General features: G+C 50.8%; 3 protein-coding genes across 3 annotated transcripts; 2 read left to right on the top strand and 1 right to left on the bottom strand.

Annotated features, from left to right (window-relative positions):
• Positions 1–1,068: 1,068 nt before the first annotated feature.
• On the top strand, positions 1,069–2,758 carry CCOS01_09057 (cytochrome P450; the record flags this gene model as incomplete). The annotated part of the gene is made up of 2 exons (XM_060457217.1): positions 1,069–2,181; positions 2,240–2,758. The coding sequence occupies 2 exons, from the start codon at positions 1,069–1,071 to the stop codon at positions 2,756–2,758; spliced, it is 1,632 nt and encodes a 543-aa protein (XP_060311917.1).
• Positions 2,759–4,398: 1,640 nt separating this feature from the next.
• On the top strand, positions 4,399–5,699 carry CCOS01_09056 (uncharacterized protein; the record flags this gene model as incomplete). The annotated part of the gene is made up of 3 exons (XM_060457216.1): positions 4,399–4,460; positions 4,623–4,893; positions 4,956–5,699. 3 exons carry the CDS (start codon positions 4,399–4,401, stop codon positions 5,697–5,699), a joined length of 1,077 nt encoding a protein of 358 aa, XP_060311916.1.
• A 5,027-nt stretch (positions 5,700–10,726) lies between these two features.
• Positions 10,727–12,600, bottom strand: CCOS01_09055 (benzoate 4-monooxygenase cytochrome P450; the record flags this gene model as incomplete). The annotated part of the gene is made up of 7 exons (XM_060457215.1): positions 10,727–11,339; positions 11,391–11,504; positions 11,563–11,740; positions 11,801–12,196; positions 12,256–12,325; positions 12,379–12,471; positions 12,535–12,600. 7 exons carry the CDS (start codon positions 12,598–12,600, stop codon positions 10,727–10,729), a joined length of 1,530 nt encoding a protein of 509 aa, XP_060311915.1.
• Between the last annotated feature and the right edge of the window lie 23 nt (positions 12,601–12,623).

Here is a 12,623-nt window from a genome sequence, read left to right as displayed (position 1 = left end):
ATGGTGTAGTGGCCAACATGATGCCCTCTCATCTCCAGTGAGAGGTTAGGCATAGCCCCGAGTTCGATTCTCGGTTTCGGAAATGACTAACATCAGGTCTAAGCCAATTCTTTTTGGTTTCCGTGATTCTTGTGGGTGGGGTTGATCGTTGACTCGTTTGCCATTTTTCCGGTCTGGCAATATCTCGCCGAGGGAGAGCGGCAAATCCTGACGGCATGTAACGTGGCGAGGCGGTAGCTATAGCTTTCCTGTTAAGTAAGCCCCGCTGGTATGTCTGGGCAACGGCAATTACTGTCAATACGCCCATTGTCTATCAGATTAGGCAAAGATCTCTTGAACGAACGAGGTTACGAAATCCTCTGAACTGATTGGCTGACACCCACGTACGAGAATGTCGTTGGAAGTGTGTTTTTTGGTATGATCCCAGCTCTGCTTACGCCGCGGATGCCTGTCCTCGCATGCCAGCGTCGTATATCGCGTCGCTGACTGCATGTCGCTCGAGCCAAAATCCTTTTCGGCCCGCAATCGCTTGCAGGTATTTGATCTGATCATGGCAGCCGACTCCGCGTCGAGAGGGGATGTTGGATGGTTACACGTAGCCAAATGTTCTCATCCTACGTACGGCATGCTATAATGTTGGACCAACTGAACTGTGCCCCAACGGCGGATCGACCGTTGAAACACAATGTACATTCAATGAGCCTGCTTCTTGCTGTAACGTCGGACGGTCATCATAACGGTCATCTTATGTGGGGAACATCGGTCTTGTCCAGTCGGGTATGGGGAAGAGTGCCGATGTCACGATATGATGCGAGTGAGATGTCGTGAGCCGCGCAAGTAGGTGCTTGGCGAAGGTTACACGAGCTTCGATGGCGATCATGTCGATTAGGTTGCCGAGAGGGATGGATAAGCATAAAAGGAGGGTTGACGAGTGGTAGTTTGCTTTCCGAGGGACAACGTGTGAGGACTTCTCAACTCTCTGCCCTTGACCATATTGTATGATCGCGTGATCGCATCCCTCTCTCCTTGACGACTCGCTCTTCCACAACAAGAGACATCGCCACCACCATGAGCCTCATATCCTTCTTCGGCTCCCCGGCCGTCTTGATTCTCCCCGCCGTAGTCCTCCTCTGCTTCCTCACCCAATGGGTCCTCCAAACACGAAGACCACCCAACTTCCCCCCCGGCCCGCCTCCCATCCCAATCCTCGGCAACGCCCTCCAACTCCCGCCTAAAAAGGCCTTCTTCAAGTTCCAAGAATGGAGCAAGACCTACGGCGACATCTTCGGCATCAAAATCGGCACCGAAAACTACGTCATCCTCTCTAGCGCAGAACACATCAGAGAACTGTACGAGAAGCGAGGCGCGATATACTCGGATAGACCGCAGCCGTACATCACGAGCACGCTCATCAACCCAGGCACGATCCTGTTTATGAATAATGATCATCATATCAAGAAGCTGCGCACGGCGCTGCGGAACCACTTGTTTGGTCCCAGTGAGCTGAAGCGTGTGGTTCAGGTACAGGAAGCGCATGCTGCTTTGCTGATGAAGATGATTCTGGACGATCCGGGGCAGTTTCATATGCACCTGAGACATTGGGCTCTTGCCACGCCGCTTTCTGTGATGAGCGGGCAGCGTGTCGCGGAGGGAGATGAAGTCGCTTCGACGAAGACGTATTTCGCCACGCAGGACATGTGGTTGCGGTTCCTCACGCCCGCGCGAGCGCCGCCGGTGGACTTGTTCCCCGTGATGAAGTACCTTCCCGCGCTCCTCGCCGGGTGGAAGCGGGAGGCGGCGACGTTGAAGAAGGGGATGTTTGGGACGATGTACCACATGCTCGACGGGGCTAAAGCGCAGGCTGCGGAGATTGCGAGCGGGAGGAGGGGGAAGGAGACGGAGTCGGTTATGGCGAGGATGGTTCGGGAGGGGGAGGCGAGTAAGCTCGCGGGGAAGGGGCCGATGTATGGGAGTCATGAGCTTGCTGTTTTGGGGGCGGGGACGTTGGATGCTGCTGTTGATACTGTTATCGCTACTACGAGTACTGTTGTGCTTATTATGGGTGCGTATCCGGAGATGCAGAGGCGGCTTCAGGAGGAGGTTGATGAGGTTTGGCCTGGGGCGACGCCTGGGTTTGAGGATCTCGGGAGGGCGAAGTATCTCAGGGCTTGTTTTAATGAGGTGAGTCTTCCCCCTTCTGCTGGCCGGAGTTGAGAGCTAACGGGGATCGATCACGCAGGCCATGCGCTGGCGCACCGCTGCGCCTTCGGGTGTCCCCCGCGTCCTCGCAAATGAAGACACCTACCTCGGCTACACATTTCCCAAAGGCACAAGGTTCCTGACAAACACATACGGGATCCACAAGGACGAAGCGTGGTACGACCGGCCGGACGAGTTCCTACCGGAGCGATACATGGACAACCCGTGGGGCGTGCGGCCGGAGCTGGCGGCGGCGGCGGAGCGGGAGAAGAGGCACCCGACGTATAATTTCGGGGCGGGGCGGCGGATGTGTCCCGGGCTGGACTATGCCGAGAACCAGATTTTGGTGACGATTGCGAAGCTGGCGTGGGAATTTGATGTTGTCCCTGCGCGGGGGAAGAGGCTAGATACGAGTATCGAGACTGGGTTCCATTCTGATCTTGTTATGGGGCCTGAGAGGTTTGAGATTGATTTTGTGCCGAGAGGGGAGGAGAGGCGGAAGGCGATTTTGGAGGATGCGATGAGGGGGGAGAAGGTTGTTGAGGCTTGGATTACTTAGATGCGAGAGAAGTGTCTATGCGTTTTGTCGTGGGATGGGATTTGGTGGCACATCTTATAACGTTGAGGCTTTCTTGATGATGTTTGTCATGGTCTCACAGTTTCAATATGTTCGAAGCTTGATGATGAACAAGACGTTTTTCGATCATCTATGACATGAAAAAGCTGCTCATCAGCGGTCAGGAACCACGAGTCTAGTCATTGAAACTCTGTATCGGACTTGCTCATTCAGACAAATGATACAAGATATCCCTGTGAATCCGAAATGAACTACGGCATACTCAGTGATAGTAGCGACAAGATTGTATTGAGCTTCTCGCAAGGCGTATGCAGACAATTTCACCAAATATATCGCTGGATTGACGAGAGTGAGTAGACAGGCATGAGCTCAGTGATCAGATGGCTGAACGTCAGGAAGCATACATCATCTGAACAAAAAGCATGCTGAGTCATTTCAAGGCTCATGTGAGATAAGGGTTGATGAGAGGTGGTCATCTTTACTCACGGGACATCAAGTGATGAAATTATAATCGCCAGCCGAGTCTCACCAAAAGGATGACGACTAGACTTGTGAACGACGGGCCCGAGCTTGTACAGATGTGATGCTTTCGCTCCATCTCATAATGGTCGATCATGCATTGCCGTATATCCGGGTCCTGGACTGTTTGGCTCACAGCAATGGAACGATTATGAGCGAGGGGGCAGTCCTATGAAATCCCTTCGTCTCGTTCATATGAACGCGAGACTTGTCGTACTGAGTACGCGTATTGAGTTCCAGACTGAGAAACGGGTGCCTGCCAAGAGATGGGTAAAATCCGATCGGGAGGCAGCAAAGGCAGTCCTCAACGGTCCTTCATTGACAATCAAATCGCATTGAGAGGTTGAAAGAAGCCTTGTCGGACCGGCCCGTTGACTGTGCATGAGGTCAATTAGTGCTGGACAGACGGAACCCGCGGCTTGCTGCTGTTACTTGTTGCATCCCATCTCAGCTGTGCTCCGGCCTCAACTGTGCCTTGCTGTGGTTGCCAAAAAAAAAAAAAAAAAAAAAAAAACAAGGCCTGCGCCGCTTTGGCCGCGTGGATTTTAGCCCCCGGAGAGAGCAACTCGATGCCGCATCGTGAGTTTGATTGGTCAAGCTGAGGCGCCGTGCAGCTGGAAATTAGATTAAAAAATTGTTAATGCGCCTCCACGTGTCGGTCAGCCCGAACCCGCGGCCATCGAGGCCCATCGGATCGAGGCAGTGGATTGTGGTCGTATGGCAAGTTTCGCAATCGGTAATCGTGTTTATTCTGCCTTGGTTTTATTTTTCTTGTTGTTTTCTGATGGTCGAATTCCGTACTTGCCGTGTATTCCGTCCTTACGTCCAAAGGCCTCCCATTTGTAAGACGCCCAGCCTTTGCTCCCCCAATTATTTCCCCTTTCCCCTTCCAAGATCTGACGCCCCCATCCAACCAACAAACAAACAACACCAACTTACCTGTCTGTCACTGTTCGCCGTTCCTTGTTGCGCCAGAGCTAGCAAAGAACCCCCAATTGGCCGCTTATCGGCGCTCACTTAATCCTTCCTCCCTCCCCCCGCAACCCGACTTCACACACACATTTGACCCCATTAAACCCGCGCCGCGCCGTTGGGATATCGCAATGTCACAACCGGGATCCGACGAGGAAGGGAAGAGAAAGCGGGACAAAGTGGGAGAGTTCCTGTATGCGCGTCATCTTTTCCCAGTTTATGCACTTTACGCATCTTGCGACCCCTCCCCCATTCCAGCCCTACGAGGCTCCAACCCCTCATTGTCAACCATCGCTTGACTACACCGCCATGCTCACCGTCAATGATTGAGGGAATTGCGCTGACTCAATGACAGAAAGAAGAATTACAACAAAGGCGAACTCGCCTTAAAGCATGCCGTCGGCTTGGGCCAGACCCCCAATGTCGTCCCAGTCACACAGCCCGTCATCAATGGCCCCTCACGTGTCGTCGAGGTCGGTTGGCATCCCGTCGGAGGCCTCGCCGGCAAGTGGTTCGCCGAAGAAACGGGTCTGGGGAAGATGATCACAGAAAAGATCAACAAGTATCCCGATCCCACTCAGCACTGGGCTGTCCTGGTCGGCGACTACGCCCACCAGCTGTGGATGGTGAGTCCTCTCATCTCACTCACTCATCGATCCCCTTTCATGACCTAACCCACCCCATCTAGGATGAGAGCTTTCATGTCATCTACACCAATGAGCGATATAAGCGCGAAGAATGGCGCACCTTCACCGTTGGCGAGACAACTTTCAACGACGACGCCATCCGTCGCGCAGGCGAATACGTCATTCAGAGTATCAGGTCACGGCAGCCCGCCTACAACCTCATCACCAACAACTGCCAAACCTACGTCCTGGAGCTCCTCGACGCCGTCAAAGTCGACGGCCACAAGGATTTTGGCACCACGCTCGCCGTGTATGAGAGACTCTTTAGCTCCGGCAAGGTCATCGACCTCTTCTCAGACGAGCAGAAGCAGGAGCAGCAGAACCAGCTACCGATGCTCGAGGCCCCACCACAAAGCTACGCTCTGCCGCCGTCACCTGCATCACCGCCCCCTGGCGGACCGCCAATGTCGTATACATTCCCGCCACCACCCGGACAGAACCCGTATCCGCCGCAGTATCAGTACGGACTGCCTCCGCTACCGCCGCCCCCGGGTCCACCGCCCCCCGGTCCGCCGCCTCCGGGTCATCCGGGCCCTCCACCACCGCCGCCACCACCACGTCCACCAGCGGGCCCACCGCCGGGTCCTCACCCTGGAACTGTCTCGCATGCTCAACAGGTCATGAACGACAACACGACGCAGCTCAATACCCAAGAAGAGGCCAGCAAGTCGAGGGGTCTCAAGAAGGAGAGAGACAAGGACAAGGAGCCAAAGAAGAGTTTCTTCTCTCGGTTTACCCGGAAATGAGCAGAGCCGGTGGAGCGTTGTGTCTATTTTCCGATTTTTCCTTTCGTGTTTTCCAAATCATACCCTTTACGGCCTTTTCTTAATGAAGTCCGGAAGACCCGGAAACGATACACATAGAAGCATTAGGAGGGAGCGGCGTTTTGAGGTCAGGCGTAGGATCGAAGAAAGTATTAGTCATAACTTTACATGATGTTCTCTCGTTGTTAGTCGGGAATTTGTTGGGCATCGTCAACCTTTGACTCCGCGGCACCTCTCCCCTGGACTCGGCCCTCCTTGGCTGGTCCAACTGGTCAGGATCATCACATACGACCACACCCACTGGAGAACTCGGGATCCCGTCCGCTCTCCCATAGATAAGCCAGTGAGGGCCAGACTAGTAGTTGGGTCGGTGACGACCAGCGAATCCCTGGTGTTGTATGTCTTTTGACGTTTTGCATGCTTGATTGAGTTTTTGGTGTTCGCCAAGAACGTGAGTTGCATTTGGATGTGTACCTGGCGAGTATGATGAGTTAGACCACTACTTCATTTTGGCTGTAGTAGATCTAGAAAACCACCATCGAGCACTGGAGAATGTGATCCCACCCGATGTATCACGAATAGTGTATGCTTCGAGGATCTGTTTACCAGATATTATCTTGACCACACGCTTCTACGTGGAAAACGAGTCTCAATTTCCGGGTCTCGAACTTCATTCAGCCTGATGGCACAGTCGAGCTTCTCCTTATGGCGGGTCTGAAATACTCAAGGCGCAAAGCGTTGCTCTCAATGGCTTCATCCGGCAGGGCGTTCTGCTATCGCTATTTCTACTACAGTATTGCGAATTTCAGAGCGAGCTCTTCTGAGCACGCATTATCCGCGTTCTTCGCATTAAAGCCGTAGGAGTCTGAGTTTGTGACGGAGGTGTTCAACTTGACCACAGTCGCAGATCGGAAGGTTTACAAGACCATATTCGAATGTCTCATGAAGTAACTTATGTTCTGTATAATACACACAAATTCGATCATCTTCAATCAGACTTTGACCACTGACTATACACTATATTTGACTTCGGTGTTGTTGAACTTCCTGTGCTCATGTCATGCCGGGGTAGCCAAGCCCTCTATAGGAATATGATGACGAAGCCAATCCTGACAAGTAGGGCACTTGTGACCAGGGTTAAGCCCCATTTCTCAAGGTCTTTAAGGAACGGAGCTTCTCCCATGCCGTAAGATCAATATATTCAGAGCCGAGTCAGATGAGGAGGGAGTGCTTCAGAAGCCTCCTTTCACCACCACATCAACCCCTAGTCCCCTCCATGGTCCCAATACTATAGGAGGCCTCTTAGAAGATGATAAACAGTTTGTAATCTGTACATACGCACTAACATACTTCTTAAAGGTTGTAATTTCGGTGAAGTTTCCAGGAAGAACTGCGCCTCAGAGAGGGGATATGCGGAAATGTTGCCATGCCTGACAAAGATAAGACACCGAAAGCCCGACGGTTGCTGAATACCTTCTCTTTATCTCGGTAAGCCGAATGATTCGAAAGACTACCAGGAGCAGCTTACAAGATTGTGATGGCGTGATGGAGGCGTTAGGATCAAGGCCAAAGGTCACATTGTGCTCATGCAGATGTAGGCTCGTGACCACGCCTCTGCCACAAGCAAATCGCATAGCGTAGATACAACAGACTCATATTCGCAGGCTTCACCAATGCCACATGTTTCTCCTATTCTGTGAGCACTGAGGGGAGGCATCAGCAGGAATCCGGGGATGCATGCCCTCGCCGAAACTCGATGATGAGCGAACGGTGGGAAAGCAGCACACAATCTGTGCGAATTTGCACACCACTATTGTCTGTTCACTAACGTAATGGCATCTTTGAAATTAGTAATCATGGTTGATTACCAATTGGGAGCTGAGAAAGATAGGTTCGAATTGACCCGATGGGGGGTTAGTCGTTGCGAGCCTCCCACAGAATCTCATCATCAATACTTGATCTGTTCCCAGGGTGTGGCTCATTCCCACCTCGTTCTTAAACTCCAATACTTCACCACCGTTGATAACTATCTTCGTGTTGATACGGCAGATATTAATCTCGCACACATTCATCTTTTCGATGCCTAAAATGGACTCAGAGACACACTCAGCAGAAAGTGTGCTGGGCCAGAGTCTACCCCTACATCAGCTCAGCTCCTTAGTCCTAGACGTCTGATTCAAAATTGTCCAGGAGAAGGCTTGAGTACTGACTAGAGCTTCAGGAAGGCCCGATCACGCTTCGGCTGAGAGTCCATTTTGTCTGCGGGTGATATGGAAGAAGACCGACTTAGAGAGATAGACTGGAATGAAAACGTGACAGGCGAATATATCATCGAGAGCAGGCTTGCCAAAAGTCAAATTTACAACACTTGTATTTTCCGTTGATGTGAACAATATCGGTTGGGATAATTCAGAAAGTGGAAGCATTCCAAGTTCCTACTTGTCGCCAAGCCATAGCAACGATGACAGCACGCTTCACTCCATGCTAAAGTCTGGATTAGCTACGTTACATGAACTGGGGCACGCTATTCATTGGAGGCTCGCAGGAAGCGGTTGGGGTAGTGCTCGGTAGGACGGGTTAGGCCTTACTCAAAACATCAAGCGACCTTATGTGACGACCAATTCCATTTGGCTAGGCCAAAGTCTTGAAGGACATACTTAAGACTCCGATTCTGCTTTTTATGCTTGCCCGTACGGTTGTCTGGAAAAGAGTATATGCGAGAATACTTTCGGTGACCTGCGTTCGAAAATGAAAGACGACGAGTTCGACAGTGTTGGATGAGCTTCAAACCCGCCATGAAGTGATCATGGCTCTAGTTTAAAACGATGGAAACGAACACGATCTACTTCTAAGGCTAAGGTTTCTCTCGGACATGGAAATTTGTGTACATCGTGCATGTTTGATGCACCCCCCCTCCCCCCATGAAGCTTTGTTCGGGCACAAGCTATGGTAACTGTTGGAATTGAAGGTCACCAGAGAGTGCATACATGCATTGGAGCCGATTTGTTGCAGCTAGCTGGTGACCAAATTGCCACATATAATTATATGGATACGCCCGTCATGTCACAGGCTACATGTCTATCTCTCGTCACATAATTGGCTAGGTTGATTCAACTAGACCAAATGTTGAGAGCCCTGGGTTATAAGAAAACATCAGCGTATTATGAAGTATCATTCGTACCAAGTGCTTATACGTTTTTCATCTTGAAAGGATAACATAAGAGGAGTTCATGAAAGAAAGTTTTACTTCATGCTATTACAATAATAAATACCAAAAATTTACAGATACACTAAATTATCAAGGGTATCTTCATCTAAATGAAAATAGAAAAAAGCCACTGTAGATCGCATACTTTCAATCCCTATGAAATCTACAAAGATGGAAGATATTGGAGACTGATCAATTACTTCAAAGGATTTCTAGGCCCTTATTTGTTCTATCCAGCCCTTGGCGAAAACGAGGCCTGTCAGTACTGAATGAGATAGCCGAATCCGATAACAAGAACTGGGCGTTGACACTATTTTCATCTTTTAATAAAGAATTCTAGAAGCGATACCTATGACTGGACTGATACTCCAACAATTCCAAGTGTTTCGCAGACAACCAAGGGTGTTTTTGTGACTTAGAAACGAAATGGGATCGAGCTCTGGACTGCGTCAGAGTCCTTGCCTGTGAACAAGACTGAGCGCGAGGGAATCCATGTGTAACACTCTAGTAGGTATTGTGAAAAAGGCGAGCAACTAATGAGTCAAAACAACCTAGGTGCTCTATCAAAGGTTAATGTCGATAACAATTCCCTTCTTACTTCTGCTCCCTCAAATGTCCAAATTCAGGGCAATCAATCATATTCATTGTCAAGCATTATGGGTCGTCATACAGGACCAGTTGCCATCGTCGACAATTCTCACTCCACGGACCGAATAGCCAAGGAGATCAGCTGTTGTCCACGCCCTGGAAGTATGGCCTACATATCCCTTTGTATCCAACGGGACCATGTCCTTCATTGGCTAGTTGCCACTCTTCGTATGTCATCCATAGGTGATGTTTATCGGCTCGTCCGATCTCACGTCAACGGGAGGCTGGCCTCTGTCGCGCGCTGCAACACTACAACGTACAATGGTACATCGTCCTTATCTTCGTCAAAACTTCTTGCATCGAGACCTGGACAGGGGTCCCCAAAATAATAACGCCCACAACTCACTCTCGTACGTCTCGTTTTGGGAACGAGTCAAGGGCCCACAGCCATGGCCGACATAAGGATGACTGCATGAGTCTTAGTCGCTATGTGGAGAAGCGGCACAGCATCTGACGTATCCGACTTCAGAGCCGAGTATTCACATCCATAAGTGTTTCGAAAACTTAGAAAGCCGTAATTCCCAAAGAGATCACCTTGCTAACGTGGAGTAGATTGGGTCTCATCGGTGTAACGTGACGCTGACTGATCTTACGTTAGGTATTCATAGCTTTATCACCATGGAACGATAGATCGCTGCCTGGAATGTGCAGCATGGCGATCGCAGCTCTTGATCCCATTCGTACCAAGCGCTTTACGCATGTGGTTGGTATATCCGAAGCCAATGAGATTTCGCGCTACTGCAAAGATCTCCATGGGCGCCAGCGTAGCGGCCACAGCCGCACGGGACGTTGGCAGCCTTATTCGCCGGCACGCGGGAGCTAGAACAGCCTACTCAACACGAGAAACGCCATCTTTTGAAAATATCGCACACCCTCAGGGCTGAACCCCAGTCAACCTGAGGCATTTTTGCCTCCATGGACTGGACTGCTGTCTTTTCGTCGATACGATGTGTTCAACGACTCTGTGGTATCACGGGTTTCGAGCACAACTGGGAAATAGCGTAGACTTTCAAGCCATGATACCGGGAAGTATTACGGTTGCCAAAAGGTCAGCGTGAGATTCCTCTATACTATTGAGGCACGTTTCCTCGAGATCTGGGAGGGCGCCAGAGCAGTGATTGACATCGAATTAGCGTAATGATGCTCGAATACGTTATGATCTGCCGCTGGCTTTCATCACATGTACCATGACCTTGTAGTCCGTGTAAATGAGACTACTGCCGGCGTCGCGCTCCCAAACAAACCCGTCCTGATCTAGCTGCTGAAAGTCATATTTCCAAAGCAATTTTGCAACAATAAGTCGGATGTTCTGCTGCGCCATCTCCCTGCCGATACATGCCCTACTGCCAATGAGGAAAGGACGATAAGCGGTCCTGTTGTCCCCCTTGAACTCGGTATCTTCCGCACCATCGAGCCATCTCTCGGGGCGGAAGTTGGCGGGATCTGCGAAGTACTCCGGCGACCTTTGGATTGTGTAAAGATCAGCGGAGACCGTGGTACCGGCAGGGATGTGCACCCCATCTATGGTGCATGAGGGAGCAGTACGCTGGGCCGTTTTGCCGTTTGCGGGTGGAAGCAACCTCAAGGTCTCCCGGATACAGGCGTTCAGGAATGGTAGCCTGCCAAGGCGCGCTCCTGTGATTTCTTCGTCACTGGCAAAGGTCGAGCGGATCTCGAAGCAAACTCTGTTATACGCCTCAGGATAGCGCAAGATGTGGTAGAAAGTTGCGGACAGTGTCGTAGCTGTTGTCTGGTATCCGGCCAGGCTGCGGTATCTCTAAGCAAAAATCACATTGAGGAAATTGGTTTGTACATACGTCAGGCCCATGGCATTGCTGAAGAATGCATCCGGGTCGAGCGTCAGGTCTTGCTTCTCGCTGCCCATGATAGCGGTCAGGAAGTCTTCTCTTCCATCTTGCCTTTCGGCGCAACTATTCGAAATTCATATCAGATCACTGGAATAATCAAGAGGTTTGCAGAAATACTCACTCGCGCAACTTCGAAGACGGCACAAGCTTGGAGAGTTGCGACGGAAACGGTAATGCAGTGATGAGGCTTCTAGCAATCCCAAGTACTGAAGCAACCCCAGGCAGGGCAAGGAAAAAGCTCAAGGCTTCGACCATGGGCATTGTTGATTTACCAAGCTGCTTCAATGACTCGTAAGTAGCTGGGACGCTCTGTTAGCATTATTTCTGCCGGCATATCCAAGGCACCGCTCTCAACTTACGGCGCTTTCCAGACATGAGAGGTTCACCGAAAGCAAGATCACCAATGATTTCCCAGAACATCGTCTCCAATGTGTCAGCGATGTCCACGGTACCGCCGCTCTTGGCAAGTTCTTCAAATTCGGACATGGCCATGTCAATATGCAGCTTCTGGATAGGTTCTTGCCTTGCAAGCGCCTGAGGGGTGAAGGCTTGCTGGATCACCTTGTGCAATTTCCTGTGAAGTGCAGGGTCAGGTATGGTGATGAGGGTCGGAGCGTTCAATACGAGGTCCGAGAAGAGCGTCAAGAAGGTCCCATCCTTGGAAAAGCGACCATCCTCTTGTTTCGCGTAAATTGCTGTTTCCGCTTCAAGTGAAGCAAACGAGACTTCGTTGGGTCCGACTCGCACAACAGGTCCTGAAACAGACGAATAACGTCAGTCAAACAGCTTTGGTCGTTGATTCCGAGGGCCTTACCGTATTGTTGATGAAGAGATTGCAGTTCCGAGTTGAATCTCATGCGGTGCAGAGCCCTCATAATCCATAGCTGTTCTCGTCATTTAACCGTCACTCGCGCACATATCGAGAGAAGAGACTAACCGGAGAGAATTTGGCCAGAAATGGGCCAGGAATGCGGCGGAGAGGATGCAAGAAGCAGCCATAGATAACGACTGACACGAGAGCCAGCGCCAACTAGAAGAGAAAGAAGTGTCAGAACAGTGGCCATCTTGATCGCTTCCACAGAGTATGACATACGATAACCAATGCAAGACTCAATTGCTGTCCCAAACTCCAGGTCAATAATGGTGAAGTGAAGGCCATGGTGTAGATCCGTGATTGTCGTC

Source organism: Colletotrichum costaricense (genome assembly GCF_030867565.1).
Source record: "Colletotrichum costaricense strain IMI 309622 chromosome Unknown Scaffold_9.1, whole genome shotgun sequence".
Taxonomy (NCBI): domain Eukaryota; kingdom Fungi; phylum Ascomycota; class Sordariomycetes; order Glomerellales; family Glomerellaceae; genus Colletotrichum; species Colletotrichum costaricense.
The sequence above is the reverse complement of the archived record's forward strand: the minus strand, read 5'-3'. Positions and strand labels throughout refer to the sequence as shown.